Below are 19,956 nucleotides of genomic sequence, written 5' to 3'. Positions count from 1 at the left end.
TACCTGTCATACAGCTGCTGTTTGGTAGCTGCAGGGGTCGGGGGCTCCAGCTCTTCTCTGGACCTTGGGGTCAGCATCTTCAGCAGCGTATCCGTCTCTCCGAGGCCGTAATGCAGCTTGGCCTCTGTCAGCTCCACAGTCAGCGGGGTCGGGTTCACGTTGAGGCTGACCGTTGCCATGACCTGCTCCCTCTCCTGTCGCAGTCTCTCTATCTCTCTTGCCCTCCTGTCGCTCTGCATCGCGGACTCTCCATTTGAGCCATGACTCTCCATCTCAGCCCACTCGGTGCAGTTTCTGCTCTTGTCGTGGTCTTTGGTAAGAAATGGTGCCAGTTTATTGGAAGGTTTTGTTTGCTGATGGCTGATGCCTGACCAGTTGGTGAACTTGTTGTGCATGGGTAGGTCCTCTGGAACTACCTGATGGTCTTGACATGGGGACATGCTGGTGACAGGCTTAATGTTCACAAGGATATCTGTGTTGCACTCACTGGGGGAAAGTGAAACCGTGTCCTCCTCTTGAAGTTGAACGGTCCTGCTGCTGACTGGGGATGGATTGTAGGAATCAACGCAATAATCCACAGAATCAACGGCAGGTCTGCTGTAGTTTGATGTTTTTCCATCTCTGGCTTTAGCCTGATGTTGGTGCACATCAGTGGCTCTTAATGTGGGAGGGATTTGGCTCTGCATAGATAAACCTTTAGTTGAAGTGGAAGTCCTCCACTGCTGAGAGGTCACCTCCCACTGGGGACCCTTGTTTTTACCCGTGATGTTCCTCCTGTCAGTGTCTGTGTATCTATCCAGTGAGCTAAGGCTTATAGAGGACTTATCAGAGCCTTTTGGGCTTGAGCAACTCATTTCACTGACCTTCTCAAGTGATACTGATTCTGATTTACAAGAGGAAAAATCACAATCCTGTCTGGACATTTGATCATCTGAAACAGCTGTGCATGCCAACTGTTTGCTAGAGGGCACAGTAAGGCTGGGTTTCTCAGAATTATAACATTTATTTCTATCCTGATATTTTGTAGGGCATAACATTGACTGGTTTCCTTTCTGCTTCATACGCAATCTTGCTCCAACAGTCAGTATGGGAGACGATGCACGGTCTGTGTATGTGGCTTGCTTCTTTAAAGAAAGTGATGGATCATTTTTTGATGCCGGACTGAGATTTTCAGATATTGCAACACTTTTGTGGCACAGTGCCTCGGGCGAGCTTTGCTTTGAGCCTCTAGAAGAAGCAGATCTCACACGTCTTTGACATTCACCTGCGGTCTTTACAGGTGGAGTTTTTAAAGAGCCACTCTCTGATCGTGAGGCAGACCTTTGTGCTGCCGCAGAGGCGTTAAACCTCGGGGCGGGCACGTTCTGCATCTTTTCATCTGCCTTACCCTTAACCACACAGTGCACATTCTTGTCCTGAGACACACTGACCACCTCAGACCCAATCACTTTAACTATCAGACTGACTTCATGAGATCTGGATGTGTCACAGGGTGTCTGATGAAGAGCAACTTCCTTCTTTCCGGGGGTTGAAGGTCTTTCTGTCTGGATCCCAACATCCACAGCTGTTTGAGTTGAGCAGTCCATCTTTGTAGAGTCATTAGATTCATTATGAGAGATGGTGACATTTGACAAGTTGACATTCCTCCTCGGGCTAGACTTGATTGCTTCGCCCGTTCTCATCCCCTGGACGTCCCCCAGCAGGTCAGAGGTGTTGTCGATCAGCTTTGAGAGATGAGCTGACATGCTTTCCATACTGGCCCATGTTGGAGACTGTTTAACGTCCACTTTGGTTTTCTGCGTTGCAGGCACATCAGTGTTGCTCCTTTTGTGCCGCTCTTTCCTCTTTGGAGCGTTACTAGGGTTACCAGTATTTACTGCCTGAAGGCAGCGCTCGGTTTGAGTGCCATGTTCACACGTCCTCCTTGGGGTGTTATTTGCCTGGGACTCTTGCTCAGACGAGTACACAAACATAATTTCATCCACCCGACCAGAGTTGTTACCAAAGCCACTGGGAACATTTTTACTTGAAGGGGTGCAGGTCACTGTCAGATTGGCTAAATGACTGTGGATATCAGCAGATGCCAGCTGGCATGGCGTAAGCTCAGGTGTTTTGTTCACTTGTTCCTTGTAATCTTCCATACTGCTCAGTGTGCTGGAGAGCCCCTTGTTGGTGGCATAAGTGCTCAGATGGGAATTGAAAGGTGAGTTCTGCCCATTCAAACCATTGTCAACACTGCAGCATCTTGTCATACGTTTCTCAGCGCTGTTCAAAAGCGGAGATTTACAGGTCAGATCAGCAGCACTTCCGAACGCTGGGTTCTTATAACAGACTGGGTCATCACCCTGCCACTGGTGAACAAAAGGGTTGATGTCACTGGAGGCGAAATGCATCGCAGAGTCCTTAGGCTTCAGTGTATGTTGTGGTTCACCCTTCTTCGCATGAGGGATGCTTTTTGTGACATTTGTCTTTTGTGACATTGCTTGAGGGGATAAAGAGTGTATTTTTTCAGTGTAATCTCTACCAACTTTAGTTTCAATTTTCCCAGCAGAAAAAGCCTTGATTTCAGATTTGCTCACTGACACTGTAGTAAAAATATCAGAATTGTTACCGACTTCTTGTTTGTCATCACTGTGAGTGCCAAGCTTTACCCACTTAGGTGAGAGCCAGCTTTGGTGCACCCTGGTGGTTCTGTCATCCTCCTCATCCTCTTCTGATGATTTAAGAGAGGAATCGGAGGAAGAGGTGGGATGAGTGTGGATCTTAACCCTTCTGAACCTCTTATACTTGGCCTTTTTCGATATAGGAGCAGAACTACCCTGTTTATCACCAGGTGTGTTTATCTCAACCTGTTTGTACATCAAAGATCCATAGGAACTTGTATTTCTGATGGCCTTTCCATGGGGCATTTTGTGCTGTGGCTGCATAAAACCCGAAATGCTTGATTCATATTTTGACTCTGCAACCTTTGAAACCTGTGCTTCAGATTGCAAGGTCAATGTCTCTCTGTCAATTTTCATGACACAATCTTGTTTACTATCAGTTTGAGTAAACTTATCAAAGCTGCGCAGTGAATTTGATAAACCCTGGCATTTGTTGTTGTTATTATTCATAGTGACCACACAAGTCTGAGCCAAGTGATTTGAATGAGTCTGTGAACAGCTGAACTGATCAGCAAACCCTTTCATTGAGGCCTTCTCATCAGTAGGTGTGTTCTGTGCATGTGATTTGAATTTAACACTTCCTCCATCAGATGATAATTTTATTGCTCCACCTGTGTCAGGACTATGTTGTTGAAATGAAAAAACATTTTTATCTTCCGCGCTGGATGCGGCTTCAACACCGACATCACTCACATGTTTACAGCCACAGTTTTCCTTTGTATCACCCATGGAGGACGGACTTTTGTGGGGCCTTTGGTGACATTCTGGGTTATCAGGATTCACCACAGGGGCATCAAAAGAGCCCTGGGTGTCCACTTCATTCGGGCATGTATCACTGATGATAAAATTAAGATGAGATGTTACTTTTTGTTTATCCAAACCATTCACTTCCTGAAATATAGCATCTTTCTCTACAGCATTTCCATGAGAAACGATGCGTTCTCCTGAAGAATGACAAATTGAAGACAAACTAACTGACTCCAAACTAGCGTTGTCAGAGCACTCTGCATGGTTGAGTTTCAGATCTGATTGGATGTTGTTTTGGATGGTGGAGTTTTGGAAAACACAGTGATTGCTTACTTGCTTGCTCGATGTCATGTCAGAAAAGTTAGGAGCACAGGCAAACTTCTGTGGTTCTTCAGTGGACTTAAGCACCTTGCTTTCATAGCCAGCACTCAATTCAGCTGGCAGATCTGACGTCAGGAGGTCACTTTGGTCTGCTGTGTTTTCACTTGTCATCCTTCCCAGTGAAAGGTGTTCATCAAGGACGGCTTGTTCTTTCACCTGATCACTCATTTCATCTCTCAGCTCTCTTTCTGTCCATCCACTACAGACAAAATGGCATGCAGTTGTTGACAAGGTATTCATGCTTTGACTCCTGCTCTTCCTGTCATCATCGCTGCCAGTCAATGACAATCTCATGTGCTCTTTCACTACTTCTGAGATCCTCAGGTCAATGGCGCTACAAATAGCATCTGACCTGCATATATGTTTTTTACCTTCTTGATATTTTGCTGGGTTATTAATTTTGGATTCCCCCTCTTTTGTTTCTGCAGCTACTTCTTTTATCACTACATCTCCCGTCTCGACTACCTTCATCACTCCAACAGAGGTACCACGCAGAGAACTGCTGTCACCACATTCAGGGTCCTCAAAAATCAGAAAACTCTGTCCAAGTTTCCTGCCCAAGGGATCAGAAACCAGCGATGCCAATGAACTCGCTGTGTTTTGTCTAATGCTGCCATCAATACAAACAGAATCAAATCCGGGGCTGTCAGACTTCACAGACAACTGTCCCCCCTTTGAGTCACTGGTGTTATTATTGTCATCAGGCCAAATATCTTCCTGGCTGCCAACTGGTGCAGAGCAGAAAGTTACCAACTCCCTGCTGTTGCTCCTTTTTGGGATTTTCAGGCTGCCTATGAAAGCATCCTGTTGGTCTTTGTTCCTCTTCCTGGAATTTTTACAAGGTGATTTAACAACCTCCTGCTGTAGTGCAATGTAATGCTCAGTGCCTTTGGTTTCAACCTCATCTGATGTTTTGTCCCTTGTAAATGATCCATATTCGGTATCCCCAGACTCATACTGCTGCATATTTTTCAACTTTTCTGTTGCACCATCTACATTGCATAGTACTTCATCCTCAGTGGAATGTCTGAAGACATTGAAAGCGTCAGACATTTTGTTCAATACTCGCTCTTGATCTGTAGGACATGCAGAGAAATGCATCACTGACTGACTACCTGATACGCACATTTCAGTGTCAGATAATATCGTAATGTCAGCAGCCATCACGTCAGGTACATCTGAGGACACCTGAAGCAATTTTAATTGTGTTGCTTGTTGTTCACTGTGATGGACTTCAGAGGACGACACAGAAGCAGTTTGATCTAAGGTTGGGAAGGTTGCTGGCCTTGTGTTGCAGGTATCATGTGGAGTATCTATAATTCCTTTCAGGGCTTCATCTGGCTTTGTTATAAGCTGAGAGTCTTGAAAATCTAATGTTTCTGATGTGTCCCTTGAAATTTTTCCAGTGTGTTCCTGCACGGTTACATTTACACCCTCAGTGCTGGTAGACATTGAGCTACAGCTCACAGATCTGCTCTTAGAGTCTGAGAGGTTCATACTGGTCGGACTAGGACTGCTGCTGCTCTCTATACCTCTCAACAACATTTTTTTATGGAAAGGCAGAGAATCTCTGTGAACCCTGGGACTGTCAGTGGCATCGGTGGAGGACCAGGCATCAGTGAGCGCCAGCAAATTTTCTGGCTCCCTCACACTGCAGCTGCTCAGGGAGCGTGGGCTGCTGGTCGAAGTGGTCTGCATGTTCCCAAAGTCTTCAATCAATTTCTGTACAGTGTCTCTGCCTCTTGAATCGGATACTAGTGGGGTTTGGGAAGGAAAAGGAAGCCTTTTTGCATCACAGTGTTTTGATTTTGAGGATTCTTGCTGGGTCCAGTATGCCTCTGCTGAGATTACCTGAGTTGTCTGACAATCAGTAATCAATGAGTGATTTGGCACCAAAGTTTGGAGAAGATTGTCCACTGTTGAGTATTTCCCACTGCTCTCCATAGCCAGTGAATCTTTTGACATCTGACTGTCTTCGCTCTCTGTTTCACTCTGAACTGCTTCCTCGTGTCTCAGCTGCTCTGCTAGGGCTGTTGCATAAGCAGAGGACAGGGAATCAAGAGAAAAAAGACTCTCACAGTCTGACGTTTCTTCATTCCCATCTTCTTGTTCTTCCTCCCATCCGATCAATCCCTGCTGTCTCTCGACCCATCTGTTGGTTTTGTTCATCAGAGCCTCAGTACTGTGCCACCGCCTCTTTCGAACGTCTTCAAACAGAGTCCTCTGGTCAAGCTCCTCACATGAGATGGCTGATTTAACTGCACATTTGCTTTGGCTCATCTTGGTATCTTTAAGGCTCCTGTCTCTTTTTTGTCTCCAGTGAAACTTGCTTGCTATCCTCCCCAGAGTTTTGGGGCCTCGTCCTTCATTTGCACCTGAGGGTGGTTTCCTGAACACTTTGGACAGAGCCGTTTTTAATCTGGGTCCAACAGAACGAGAGACAGTCTTCCTGATGGTATCTAGTCCTTGGTTACCAGCAAGGGAATGACTTATCTCATTTATGCAAGGGGCAATTTGGGAACTAGGTTTGTGTGTTAAGGGTCTTTGTAAATTTTCTTTGCTGACTGGTTGCAAACAAGTTCCTATTGGTGACTTGAGAGTAACTGGCGAATTCTGATCCAATCTTTTCTTGAAAGACAGGTCTCGGTTTGGCAGCAGAGGCTTTCTTTCTGGTCTTTCCCGGCAGGGCTGAGCTTGGGGCTCCTCCTTGCCAGTTTGTCTGATGTTTTCAGATGAGCTTACTCTACTCCGGCAGGCTTGACTTTGTCCTGAGAAGAGCGTACCAGAACAACTCTGGGTTCTTTCCCGAGGGAGACACTCATCTGAAACCCACTTCCTGCTGCCGATGGAATCAGAGGTTGTGGAGGAATTTGATGTCATTTCTGCGGATCTGTTCCTCTTAAGGAAGTGTCTGTCGAGGAGAGAAAAACAAAGACAAACGTGAGATCTAAATAATTTTTTTTTTAAATAGGAAGTAGCAGCAATCACAAAAGAGACTGCTGTGCCCCTGTTAGTTAAGCAAAGAAAATTACTATCTGCTCTCCATACAAGCAGATCTACAGGTTTTATAATTCTTTGTGCTTACCTGAAGATAGGGCTGTTCTGTGGGTAGAGCCGGGACAGGAGATCCGCTGAGAATGAGTGTCTACGGGAAGCAAACGGTCTTCCTCTGAGTTTTGGAGAGGACTCCTGCTCAGGAGATTCAGGGCTGTCTGGTCCAGAAGGCAGGGCCCTTTCCAGCCGCTGCAGTTCTCTTTTAGCTTCCAACAGATGACGTTTGCGGGCAATTCTCTCCAGCTGGTAGTGCAACCTTTTCCGACGGAGACGACTCTCGGCACGGCAAATGGCGTGATGCTTTAGTAGCTCCTCTTGCACTGCCTTCTTCCTGGCCCTTACCACTGGGGACGGACGAGTCACTGTTTGACTTCTCTGATCATCAGACACCTGACTTGTCAGGTGCTCCAAGAGAGGTGCAGGGAGAAGTTCTGTTTGAACTCCTGACTCTTGGGTGATTCTTTGCTCTATAGTCGTTAGGCGCTCTTTCTCCTGCAAAATCCACTGCTGGACTGTTGGGTAAAGATTTTCAGAAAGGAACATTTCTGAATATACTCAGTTCAATGTCATTACCCATTTTGCTACAATACTATCAACAATTTTGGCTTGGCAATGTGAGCTTCTTGCTTACTTTCACTGTGCTGCTGTCGAAGGTGGGCCTGCTCCCTCTCCAGCTCTCTCTCAGCTCGTCTCTGTTCAGCCTGAATCTCCTGTCGCAAACTCTCCACGTAGCGCTGCTGCACCTCCACATGCTGCCTAGCAATAGGCTCCTCACTGGGGGGGAGACCAGCACCCAGCTGCCCTTGGAGCTTCGGCTCTTCAACACTATAAAACATCCAGAATAAAATACAGACTGAAAAACTGTAACTGGAAAAAAAAAAGGTTCAATTTCATGTACTGTAACACAGTAGTTTGGTGCACACAAGTTTTAAGTGAAAGCTACTGTTGTTGGTTTTCAGTTCTGCGTCTCAGCAGTAACCAAGCAACAGCTGCACCTATCCTGTAAACAGCTTACTGGCATTGTTCCCCACAGTGAGTGAGGGCTAATACAAACACATGCCATCTTCACCAGCTGAAGTGAAACACTCATTTAACATTGCTTTATTTCTACAGCATGAACACAGGTACAACACCTTATCAAACATGTATGCTATGAGTTGCTAGAATAACTTCTCTACACATCAAACACATACACATATAGAGATCAATATAGTGTTGTTCTGTGACTGTTTTTGGAGGCAGTATTTACCTGTGGTCAGAGGTCAAGGGGCAAAGGTCAATGTAGGTGCAGCTCATGCCAACTTCACTGGCCTGGGAACAATATAGAAAGATCAATGTTAATACTGACCAGAAATAAAAAATAAACATTCTATCACTATTCTCAGGACTGTTATACTGTAGAAAATAAGCAGAAATGAGCTTGCGTGTAAGGAGAATTACAGTATATCACAGTATTCCCATCACCATCTCGCCATCAACATTATCACGACTGCCATCACAACCGACAGCATCATTTTAATTTTCAGCTGAGCAGCACCTACCCGTCTGCGTTCCCTGAGGACCGCTGCCTCTGCTGGGTGGTTGAAGCGGAACTTATGCACTCCCCCCAAGGTGATCACCATCCCTGGAGACACAGAGACTTCTTCTTCATCACATCCTCCAAAGTGTGCTGATGTAAACCAGGTAATGTAAGTGCATGTGCTGCAGTGTGTGAGAGGGGCACGGCGGAGCTGAGTGTGTGTCTTTATGTTTAACCTCAAGAGGAATCTGTGCAACTTTAAATGTGCATGCATATATAATTGAACATTAACCCATATAGTAGGTAATCAAACCTTAACTGTTCACTTTAAGTGTGCATGCTTACATAATTGTACATTAACCCATAAATGTGATCAAATTTTATCTGTGCATCTTGAAGTACGTGTGTTTTTGTGCATTAACCTATATATGATATCCGACATAGCGTAGCAATCCCAGAACCCCAGACCTTAATGCTTTCTGTCAAGAGCTGCTCAGGTCTAATTTTATGTATCACTGAATGCTTATATCTACTCTGACAGCATCAGCAAGGATAACTAAGTTACTAAGTAACTAAGCTAAGCTAATCAAGCAGGATATTAAAGCAGGATAATGTCTCAGGATATTAAAATAAGAATTAGTATTTATTATCAGGCAAATAAAAGTGACATGTAAGGTAAATATCTGTATATCCATGAGGGCCAGATCAGATATTAAGAAACATGCGACATTTGCTGTTCACTTTGACTACAAAATATCCAATCTGTGTTACATGTGTGCAAATACATTGCAGCGGGAAGAAGACAGTGTGAACAAACAGTTTTGTTGAGGACAGGGACTGACCTTGAGCCAGTCTGCAAGGCTCAGTGACCTCTCGATCATTGAGAAGGCAGACGCAGCCTGGCAGCGGCCTGAGCATCACCACACCTCCACGGTTTTCAATCTCACAGCTGGCACTGCCCTGCAAAACTACAGAGAGACAGAGAGAGAGAGAAAGAGAAAGAGAAAGAGAGAGAGAGAGCGCAGAAACACAATCTCATATATGGATTTACAAAGCTGTGCTGATGCAGCTGCTGCACTGCTGAATATATTCAGCATTTAATGAGAAGTGAACAGAACATTTTTGGAAATTTCCTGTGCATTTTGATTTAATCACTACAATCTGCTGAATGTCCTCTGCTATGGTCTATGGTTATGCTGCATGTTTCCATTTTTGTACAAGAGAAAAAAATGTTATCATAAAGCTTGAAAAGAAATATTTGTAAGTAGAAGTGGGCACTTGAGACCAAATGAATAAATAATACCTATTTGTGGTTCTTCAAACTGTTCCTGAGGTCCAATGTGAGTAATTCCTTCCTGTGAGAAAAAAAAAAACCCAGAATGTAAACATGGCAGCTATATTCAAAATCTACATCTAACAGTCTACAAAAACAAAAACAACCATAGTGCATACTGGTCATTAGCGGGCTGGGCTTAAACCCAGGCGATTTGCAGATACAATGAACTTTACAGAATGATCTGAGAGCAACTGAACCTTTCACTTAGCTGACAGAAAAAACGCAATTTGTTTAGTTTAAGTCTTATCTAATGGGATTAAAAGCTTCCTCATATGGTGTCAAGACCACATGTGTTCCCAGGTGGCCTCAGCTCTTCACATGCAAGAAACAGTGTAACTGTCAGGCCTAAGGGTATGCTTGTCATTGTCAGAATCAGGACAGCTTAAGCTCCCCTGAGACCTAGCCTCAGAACTAAGAGCCTCTTATCCAGCCGAGCTTTATGCACTGCAGAAAACGCCACAGACAAACACACACACAGGAAGAGAGAGAGAGGGAAAGAAGATCGACAAGACATTTGGAGGGTGTGGTGAAAAGAAAAGACAGTAGAAACGCACCTTTTCTCAAGAGTTTTTCTAGCAGAACAGAGAGGAAAAAGTAGGAAGAGGAGGGAGAACAATCTAGTAGAGAGAAAAAAAAGACTGTTTCAGAGAAGACAGATGACAAATCAGTTACTTGAGAGTTGGGGAAAAAAGCAGAGCAAACACAGAGAATATCAGTTTGTGGGGGTTTCCATCATGTTGTTCACACAGATGTGTATTTTTAGCGTGCACAGCATGTGTGCAAATGAGTGATGTGTCTCGCAGGTTGAAACAAACAGACAGAGTGACAGACACAAAAACGTACGTAACACTATTAATGTTAACTCCTACACTTGTGTTAGTAATGCTGATATCTAACTAACGTATTCTATAATTTACAATAAAGACTCAGCACAAAATTCATGAAGAAAAGATCTCATCAAGGGGGTACAATTAATATTGTATTAATATCGTAATTTATGGACATTTGATCATCATACCCTGAGGTGATAGAAGACGACCCCGGTGCTGAGAACGTCTCTATCCAGAGTAACCAGGTGTGGCTGGAGGGAGTTGATGAGGAATCCGGCACGTTCTCTGTTGATGTCCACACTGTACTGCTCCAGCAGCTCCTTCTTGTCTCTCCAGCTCTCAGACCAGTCCTTGGTCAGCTGCTCCACCTGAGGAGGAGACGTGGATGAAGTCGGAAAGTAAGTAAGAGAGGGGGTTAAAACCACAGTGGTAAACATCTGTGGTGAGGGAGATAATATCAGTAGCTGCCAAAACTATATTTCCACTGCTAGTACAACTTCTCCTCTTCCCCCTTCTCCTTTCCTTTACACTTTACCAACTTTTCTTTAAGAGGTTTAAAAATGAGAAGAAAAACATACTGCATGACAATGTGTCAGAGATATGCACTTATTCCAAAAGACAGCTTTCGTGGTATCCGCCACTGAGACATCTGCTGGTATCCCAGTACAACAGAGGTGAACAGAATCTTGTTTATGCAGCTCAATAAACTGTCCAAGTTAAATCCTACTAACTCGGGATAATGAAAAAACTCCCTGAAAGTATTTTTTACTATTTTCTAGTAAAAAGGTTCCTGGCTGAACCTTCGCAAACATCCAGAGACAACAATCTCAAAATACAGAGGAAAAAAAAAAAGACAGCAAGATGCAGAATGGAGGAAACTGAAAAAAATGTAACTTGGGTGAACTGATTTTTTAAGTGTATATCATGCAGATTTATTTCTGCATGACATATTTCTATCCTATCTTTTCTAAAAGCTTATGGCATGACTGGAGTTAACAATTCAGCCCCTGTCAGGCTGAGTAATGCTTGGTCACACTTGATCGTGATGATGGACCCATTGATAGGTCACAGAGGTTGAAGATGCACTGAAATCTGTGGCAAACTGATGAAAACCTTTCAGATGAACATGAAAGCAGACTGACGTGACAAGGATTCATGTATCTGTCAGGCAGATGTGACCACCAGCGTCGACCCTTTGTTACCTTTAATTCGTTCTGCAGCACGATGTCAGAAAGATTTCCATCCCTCTCATCGCTCAGGGATGGACTCGGATTACGCTGCTGTCAGTCAAGAGTAAAAATGATCAGTCAGGATACTGTGCATGGGGAAAATGCCTTATTAGTTAAAAATGCAATTCAATCTATAGCGTCCAGGGGATTACAAATCTCACAAAGACACAAAGCACTGTATTAAGCATGTGCTACAGAAGCTTGTAACGCGTGAATTTCTTATTCCAAGCCTTACAGCAAAAAGAGTGTAAACCCAGTGGGGTGCATCCCTGGGAGAGCTAACACCACGCTCCTATGATAAAAAAGGTCACCATACCATTTCAAAGCTGAGCAGCATGCTCTTCAGCCTGTCAATCTCCTCTCTCAGTTCTCTGATCAGCCGAACATTGGCATCCTGCACGGAAATTAAAGCACAAATTAACCTACTAAAAAAACACTAAGATCAAACGCCCAAATCTCTTTATCTGACTCCAAACAGCCACTGACCTCATTAACCCGAGGCTTGTTGACAATATTTCTGGCGTGGGCAGCATAACGCAGGGTGCTGAGGGTCTCGTTGTAACTGTTAGCGGAGGGCGACACCGCTGAAACACACACACAAGGAAAAAAAAATAAACACACGCTCAAGCAAAGACGCACACACACAGCAATTAGCACTAACATCACAAGAAATTAGCATGTAAGGTTCATGAGTGAGATTGAAGGGATTTTTAAATCTACATTACATTATCTTGTTGTGTGTTGCAATGTGAAAGACTTTTGAAAAGTCTTCTATACTGGTGAGTTCAGGTTCTTCAACAAACTCTTAACAGTAGAGAGTTCGCTAGCATTAAAAAAAATAAATAAAGCAAATACTTTGACTTTTCATTTTACATGATAGGCTTCAGGGGTTGATGTAGATACAAAACGGCTCTGCTATGCTGTTCGGCAACCAACACTAAACCTTCATTTAAAGCTTATCTAAGCATATGCAGGTTATAGTTATTGAACCAAAATGTGCAAAATTTAGGGCCATGGTCCTTTCACAATACTGGCATCTGTTACACATACTTGCAATCATGATGGTCTTGGAGTTGCCCCCTAGGCTGTCTTTCAGCAGCCAGGTTAGGACAGAATCTCTGTAGGGGATGAAGCAGTGCCTCCTCCCTCCTCCTCCAGACAGGGAGCTGCTGTGGCTTCCCACAGTGCTGCCATCGCCCTCGGAGGCCATGCTGTTGATACTCTGACAGCTGCTGGACATCTGGGAGTTCTGGGCTGTGAAGGCAGTGTGAAGAAGGGGTTGTTGTAAGTAAGGGGTTTATGGAGAGACAAAATGTGGAAGGCAGGAGGTTCACTATAGAACTGATTCTTTCTTAGACATCATGACTTGAAACTGAAATCTGCTTACTTACCAAGAGCAGATATGACGATGCCCAAAGTGACCAAGGACTTGTTGATGTTAGAGCCCTCTGTCAGCCTGTCCCTGCAGTAGTGGGGGTCGGCTCGTTCACTGTCGGACACAACATAAACGCAACATGAGCTTAAAACAGATTTGAGAGTTTAGAAGATCTCAGGGTAGTAGCAAAGATCCACTAGGGGGCAGTTTTGTCAATGACTTTGACCTAGAAAGATGTTGACAATAAACATCAATACAACATAAAGGCATAGTCTTACCTCCCAGCCAAGTCCACAAGGTTAATCTTGCTGACAGTTTCTGAAGGGAGGTTATTTTCTAGAATTGCCTGTGGAGAAAAGACAAGAGTAATCAGACTGGACAGATGAGTGTATCTTTTTGTAGGCTGAAGGGAAGGGTTGAGAGAGATGACCTGTGTGTACTGGATGGTGAAGATGGCGTGGGATCTGCTGCTGGCATCATGGTTGTGGGTTGCTGCTGTGATTCGGTTGGCGATGCCTTCCTCCAAAAGTTCCATGGCCTGCTTGCAGTCTGAGACCTCATGCTGAGACAGGTCTGATCAGAGAGAAACAAAAAGAGAAGGACTTTGTTGAGAAAATGGAGCAAATACACATTGTTTTGGTTACACATAAACCTCAAAATGTTTATAAATTGACTTAATTCCCATGATGGAAAGTAATTCACACAAAACCCTCTATAAGAGTGCTGAGTGCTGCTCAGGTACCCTCGATTGTTGGGCATCAAGATGCACATTTTTCAACTGTTGGGAATTGAAAACGCATAGCTAACTCTATAGAATGCTTCAAAAACATGTAAAGGAATGCAGATAAAATGGCGATAAAGATTTACATTTCAAGGTCAAGGTTGTTTAACAGTCTACTCAGTTACACTGATGAAACAACAAAAAGACATTGAGGCAGAACACAGAAACAAGTACAGGGACAGTGATGTGAAAAAGACACAAACAGGAAGTATGTGTCATCAATCATCAATTTGCTCACGTTTGACTTTTAATATTTTCCCAGGCGGCTGTAAAACACACAGATTACCACAAAGCCTCATGGTGATCTAATACAGTCACTTATTCCTTGATTTAAAAATAAACATCTAATATTCAAATTATTTCAAAATAAGAGTGAAACACTGTTTGATGGACACGTGCTGATGGAGGAGCTGTATAAACCGGGAGTCCTAAATGTGCCCAGTGTGTGTGTGTGTGTGTGGTGAAACGTTCTCCATGGAACCACAAGGAAATGATTTCACTTCCTCTGGTCAACTGGGATTTCTCCTGATACAGACAATGAGTGGATGTGGGGCTTTAAACGAGAGGCAGGCGAATGAGAAGGAGAGGAAAGGAAAAAAGGAGAGGGGAAAGAGAAAGGAGATGGAGTTAGAGAAAGAGAGAGCGAGAGAAGGTAAGACAAGATAAAAGAGGAGTCTGGATCGGAGCTCGGACAGCCCATTCTGAACCTGATCAAAAGCCTAACAACAGGACACAGTTCCAACACCGACCACACACCACAGCGACTAGTGAATTAAACATACAAGACAGGAGCATTATTCAAAATACTGCAGACTATGTTAAACATCCAAGTCTGTAATTGGACAAAATCATGTGTTTGAGTGTGTAGGATAGAGTAATAACTGAGCACAATTTGTATGTAGTATGTATGTAGTTAAAAATTGTTGCGCAAAATATTGTGTAGATTACATCAACACAACCAATATGGACCAACGTGGTGCCCAACATGCACTTTTTGCTCCAGAAATGGCTCCTACATGTGTATGTAAATAGAATTATAATAGTGAATAACCAACTCGTATTTCCGATGTTAACTGGCGAAGGTAGTAATATTTAAATGACTTATCGACTGCACCGAGCCTTTGGATACATTTTACATCAGAGATTTCTTAGAGCTCATGGCCTGTGAAAGCACCCAATCTCAAGTGCATAAAAGTTGAATATGCAAAGTCATAACGCATGACCGAGACATAAGGCTGCTGCAAAGTTATTTCAAGAAATGTTTCTTCAGTACTCGGATTTGATGTCTTTCTTTTTTTTTCCCTCAAATGATGGTGAAATTATCCGTGCAGGTTAATGAGAATTTGCAGCCTCTAGACCTCCAGTTAAGTATTCAATCAGTGGGACAGACAGAGAAAAGACAAAAAGTGGAAACGAGGTGTAGATTTATGAGCTCAGCATTTTCTGCAATTACACCTGGAACTGTGGGGTCTTGTTTGAATATTGAGTTTAAATTAGAATTCTTTTATTTTGTGTTACTTGCTTTGTGACAGGCCTTTCTACAAATCCTGAGCTTTCTACCCTCTCATGCACAGGTTTAATTTATGTATGCTGTATGTGATTGCTTCCAAGTATCTATTATCTCTTTGCAAAGAAATGAAACGTCACTGAGATTGAGGGCAGTGAGATGCAAGAGTTCAGAATAGGCATTCCATATACCAGAGAAAAGGATGCCATTCAAATTTAAACTGAGTTTAGCTCCAAAGTAAAGACACTGGTGTTGTAAATACTCACCTTGCACATAGGGTCCTTTCTCAGGGTGTTCTCGAACTCTCAGAGAGGTTCTCTTCTTCTGCTCTCCAGATCTCAGCAGGTCTCGCACACGCTCGTTATAGATCTCCAGGAAGCTGCAGGGACAGAAGCATAAGACAACATTATGCTATGTAGACACACTTAAGAAAATGTCAGGACGGGATCATAAAAAGTCCATTTTAGGCAAATAATTACTGTGATGTATACTTCTAACGGTCCCATTACAAATTAAGTGAGTTGTTTTATGTCAGTTCACCCTTCGCATTTTCCAGAAGATGTCAGAAACAACCGATCTTTAAATTGACCTTTCTGTCATTTTCCATTTATTGGAAATCTGACAGCACAGAGACAAAGGAGGTGACACATGACAATGGCTGTATTAGAACCAGGTCGTAGTCATGGTTACATAGTCTGCCCTGCACACTGCTGGTCCAACCAAACGAGCCAGAAAGACAGACTATGATATGAAAATTATTATGTTTAAATCGCAGCAAAAAAAATAAACATTACATATCTTCATGTGAATGAATGGCAAGGAGAGCGCAGAAAGCATAATATCGCTGTCAGATAAGCATCACCTCGAGTTTGTGGTTCAGGCTAGCCTCCAACACAGACAAGAAAATCCAGTTTGTGAATTTGCATTGTATTGCCTGCAGCTTTGCACTATAATTGTTCTGTAATTATCAGACTAATTTAACTTTCAGGAAGAGGCCCAACTGCACTGTTTAAAAAGGAAAAGACATTAACACAGAGTCAGTCCACAATACAGTACCTGATCTCCACTCTGCTTGAGTTTTGCCCATTGGGAAAAGTGTCCTCAGACCTAAAGAGGCCCTATAGGAAAAAGAGATCTGCTTTAGTTCACACTACAACACCGGATACCGTCGAAGTTGCTCAATTATCAGTGTGCTGAATTTTACAATCAATTAACGTACCTGACAGATCCGAGGGGTCAAGCCAATGGAGTCCTGACAAAAAACAGAGAGTGAGTGTACAGCAGCATTAATTTCACAGCTGCTGGGTAAAATTAGGGCACAAATAAAATGCTTTTCATGAGTGTTCACATTTGCCTGCTAGCAGTGCTGCATGGTTTGGGTTTATATGTAACAGTTGCATTGCCTCCAGTGTGCCTGCTGAGGCCTGATAAACATATATAATGCCATGCAGCGCTTCCAGTGTCATCCTCACCGGCGTCCCCATCATGGTGTACGTCTTGCCAGATCCTGTTTGGCCATACGCAAAAAGGCACACATTGTAGCCTTCGGAGGCTCCAGACAGCACCGACACACCCAGGTCCTGGAACACCTGAGGAACATTAACACACACACACACACACACACACACACCCTAAATCATAAATCCAAAAAGAAACACCGGCTAAGAGATGTTTAAACTAGGTGCAATCAGAGACCTGGATTTCCCTCCCGACTTTTTCAAAATGTCTAGATAATGAAAAAGGGCGCTGATTCAGGATGAAAATCAGTTCAAATATACAAGTTAATGACCGACACATTTGAGAGCATGTTTCACTAAAAAAGCAGGTGCTCTTGTGGGATGATGTGTTTACAACGTAAGCCAGTGTCCTTGATCCTAATCGTATTGTGTTTTTGCACAAGTGTAGATTTACACCGAGGTTTCACTATCACAATGCTGTGGCACTGAGCCAGCGGTGGGGAGGTAATGTTGCTTCCTGCTGAGGTGTTTGGGTAAGGAGCAGGGAGGTCAGCTAATACTTTAGGTAAACAATTTTGTAGAATGCGTATGTGAGAGACAAAAATGTGAGGCTAAAAAGACTTTGAAAAGTGACCGCATCAGGAAAATAAACCCTGCCTAAGAGCCCGGCAGTCAGACGGGGAATCCGGGAGAGTCCCACTCAAAACAATCAGCTGAGGCCTCTTGTTTTTCTACTCTCTGTGTCTGCATCCAAGAGCCTGAGACTGGAGATTATTAACACGAGGCCAAACAACAACCACTTACTTTTTTTTTTTATGAAACACATGCTGGACGGTGTATGAAAGTTCTGTGTATTCACATACACTATAAAGTCAAAAGTACGGGGAGACGCATCTTTATTATTGAATTCAGGTGTGGTATGGGGCTGTTCTTCAGGGGTCGGGCTCGGCCGCTTACTTCCAGTGAAGGGAAATCTTAATGCTTCAGCATACCAAGACATTTTGGGCAATGCTATGCTTCCAACTTTGTGGCAACAGTTTGTTGAAGGCCCTTTTCTATTCCAGCATGACTGTGCCCCAGTGCACAAAGCAAAGCTCCATAAAGACATGGTTGGATGAGTTTGGTGTGGAGGAACTTGACTGGCCCACACAGAGCCCTGACCTCAACCCCATCCAACACCTTTGGGATGAACTGGAAGGATGATTGTGAGCCAGGCCTTTTGGTCCAACATCAGTGTCTGACCTCACAAATGCTCTACTGCATGAATGGGGAAAAATTAACAATAATAATATTGGAATATATTACTTCCCTATTTATTATGTAGATCTTACATTGTGATAAGAACAAATTATAGAACACCTTAGTGCAGAGAGAACATTGTGGGCGGTGAGAAATGCAGGTGTTTTCCCCTTAATATCATTTATTATAGATCACAGCACCAGTTTGTGCATGTGTTACCAGTTATAGGCAGAGCAAATGGACAAAGAATAAGGGTTCTCTATTGTTATCCTTCCTATTGTTTATTACTGATAAGAAAAAAGAAACTTAACCTGAACCAGCTCCTGAGGACATGTGGGCTCACTGGCCATCCAAAATCTCAGTCCAAAGGCAAGGGGGGGGTGGCAACCTGATCTCGCTCAGACCTGAGACACAGCACATTCCCCCTGACAATCATAACACACCCCGGAGATCAGTGAGGGGTCCCCTCCACAGGGGGCTCAGACCTGGACCACGGATACTGGCAGGAAAGTATACAGAGAGAGGAGGAATGCTCTCAGAGCTCTCCAACGACCTCCAAGGATCAAACACAAGAATTATTTCAACATACCTCCCATGTGTGTGAGAGTGTGTGACGACCAACCACTGTCAGGAGAAGCGAGAACTTGGAGCTAAGCCTGTGTACACTCTAGGCTTACAAGACGGTGGGAATAGGTTTAGGTTGGATGTGGTTGAAAGCTCTTGTGAAAGGCCCGCGCCTTGAGAAAGCACCTTGAAAAGATTCAATAGTCATCTGGCAGTTCTGAGGAGTGTGTGAATTTGTGTGTGTGTGTGTGTGTGTGTGTTAATATTCAGCAACCCTGAGTCTCCTCTGAGAAAAGTGAAATGGTCAACACTGATACAGTGGAGTGAAGCTCGCACAGAGACCAACTTCTTATCTAGATAAGATAAGAGATGAGGGCTGAGACTAGAAAATGTATTACACAATATTGACTACCTGATTGAAATGTTAATAGCAATCCTAAGTAAAATTACAGACAATTTTCAGTTACTTCGCTTTCAAAAGTCACAAGATATGCAACACCGCAACGGCTGATCAGTCTAATAGTTGTTTAGTCTATTAAATGTATCAAAATTTCCTAGCAATCGATTAATAGTTTCAGCTCTAGTCCATTTACAGACACCGCAAGTACGACTACACTCACCTGCCTTGCACTGGAATCATCTTACACTTCATCTGCTCTTTTGTAGCCCTCCAAGTACTGGAGACGATAACCCAATCAAATGGAAATTAACAAGACGTCTGATTAAAGATTCAACATGTAAGTCAAGCAGAAACAAAACATCAAATGTTTGCTGCTTTTCTCTGTTTTGTATAAGTGGACAGAAATGACATCTGAAGATGTAGTTTGGGTTCTGGAAACTTGTAATGGGCATTTTCACTGTTTACACACTCAACTAATCTATGAATAGAAAATAACTGCGAGCTGCAGCCCTAAACCCTACAAATACCATTCTTCATTTCAAAGTATTACTCTGTAGCCCAGCCAACCATCTGCACACAACAGCCACGTGTAACTAGTAAAAGCGCTGCCACAACAGCTTTCTTGCTCAATGACCTTATAAATCACTCAACAGGCACTGTGGCAGAGACATCGAACACATCATCATTCCAATGCATTCCATGCAACATGTGTGAGTAAAGACATTGTTACTTAGCCAAAATAGGGCTGAAAGTAACAATTATTTTCCATTGTGGATTAATTTCCATAATAAATAAATCAGGAAATAGTGTAAGTTGGTACAAAATCATTATAATTTACTCAAGCCAAACATGACATATGCAAACTGCTTATGTT

The 19,956-nt window shown here is 43.3% G+C and overlaps 1 protein-coding gene across 2 annotated transcripts in view; it reads right to left on the bottom strand.

Annotated features, from left to right (window-relative positions):
- stard9 (StAR-related lipid transfer (START) domain containing 9) overlaps positions 1 to 19,956 on the bottom strand; it is a 40,203-nt gene that overhangs the window by 6,909 nt on the left and 13,338 nt on the right. Inside the window, exons 4-22 of one of the 2 annotated variants that reach the window (XM_046412210.1) lie at positions 16,895 to 17,011; positions 16,642 to 16,674; positions 16,479 to 16,540; positions 15,689 to 15,801; positions 13,565 to 13,707; positions 13,413 to 13,480; positions 13,151 to 13,248; positions 12,810 to 13,013; positions 12,246 to 12,343; positions 12,076 to 12,153; positions 11,733 to 11,810; positions 10,719 to 10,898; positions 9,668 to 9,719; positions 9,207 to 9,332; positions 8,387 to 8,469; positions 8,095 to 8,156; positions 7,477 to 7,670; positions 6,877 to 7,357; positions 4 to 6,702 (exon numbers count right to left, since the gene is read on the bottom strand). In XM_046412210.1, coding sequence (XP_046268166.1) covers positions 4 to 6,702; positions 6,877 to 7,357; positions 7,477 to 7,670; positions 8,095 to 8,156; positions 8,387 to 8,469; positions 9,207 to 9,332; positions 9,668 to 9,719; positions 10,719 to 10,898; positions 11,733 to 11,810; positions 12,076 to 12,153; positions 12,246 to 12,343; positions 12,810 to 13,013; positions 13,151 to 13,248; positions 13,413 to 13,480; positions 13,565 to 13,707; positions 15,689 to 15,801; positions 16,479 to 16,540; positions 16,642 to 16,674; positions 16,895 to 17,011 — 8,969 coding nt within the window. The remainder of the gene's footprint in view (positions 1 to 3; positions 6,703 to 6,876; positions 7,358 to 7,476; positions 7,671 to 8,094; positions 8,157 to 8,386; positions 8,470 to 9,206; positions 9,333 to 9,667; positions 9,720 to 10,718; positions 10,899 to 11,732; positions 11,811 to 12,075; positions 12,154 to 12,245; positions 12,344 to 12,809; positions 13,014 to 13,150; positions 13,249 to 13,412; positions 13,481 to 13,564; positions 13,708 to 15,688; positions 15,802 to 16,478; positions 16,541 to 16,641; positions 16,675 to 16,894; positions 17,012 to 19,956) is intronic. The other variant, XM_046412212.1, reaches the window with a different exon arrangement.

Source organism: Scatophagus argus, chromosome 15 (assembly GCF_020382885.2).
Source record: "Scatophagus argus isolate fScaArg1 chromosome 15, fScaArg1.pri, whole genome shotgun sequence".
Classification (NCBI taxonomy): Eukaryota; Metazoa; Chordata; class Actinopteri; family Scatophagidae; genus Scatophagus; species Scatophagus argus.
This window is presented reverse-complemented; position numbering and strand designations above follow the sequence as displayed.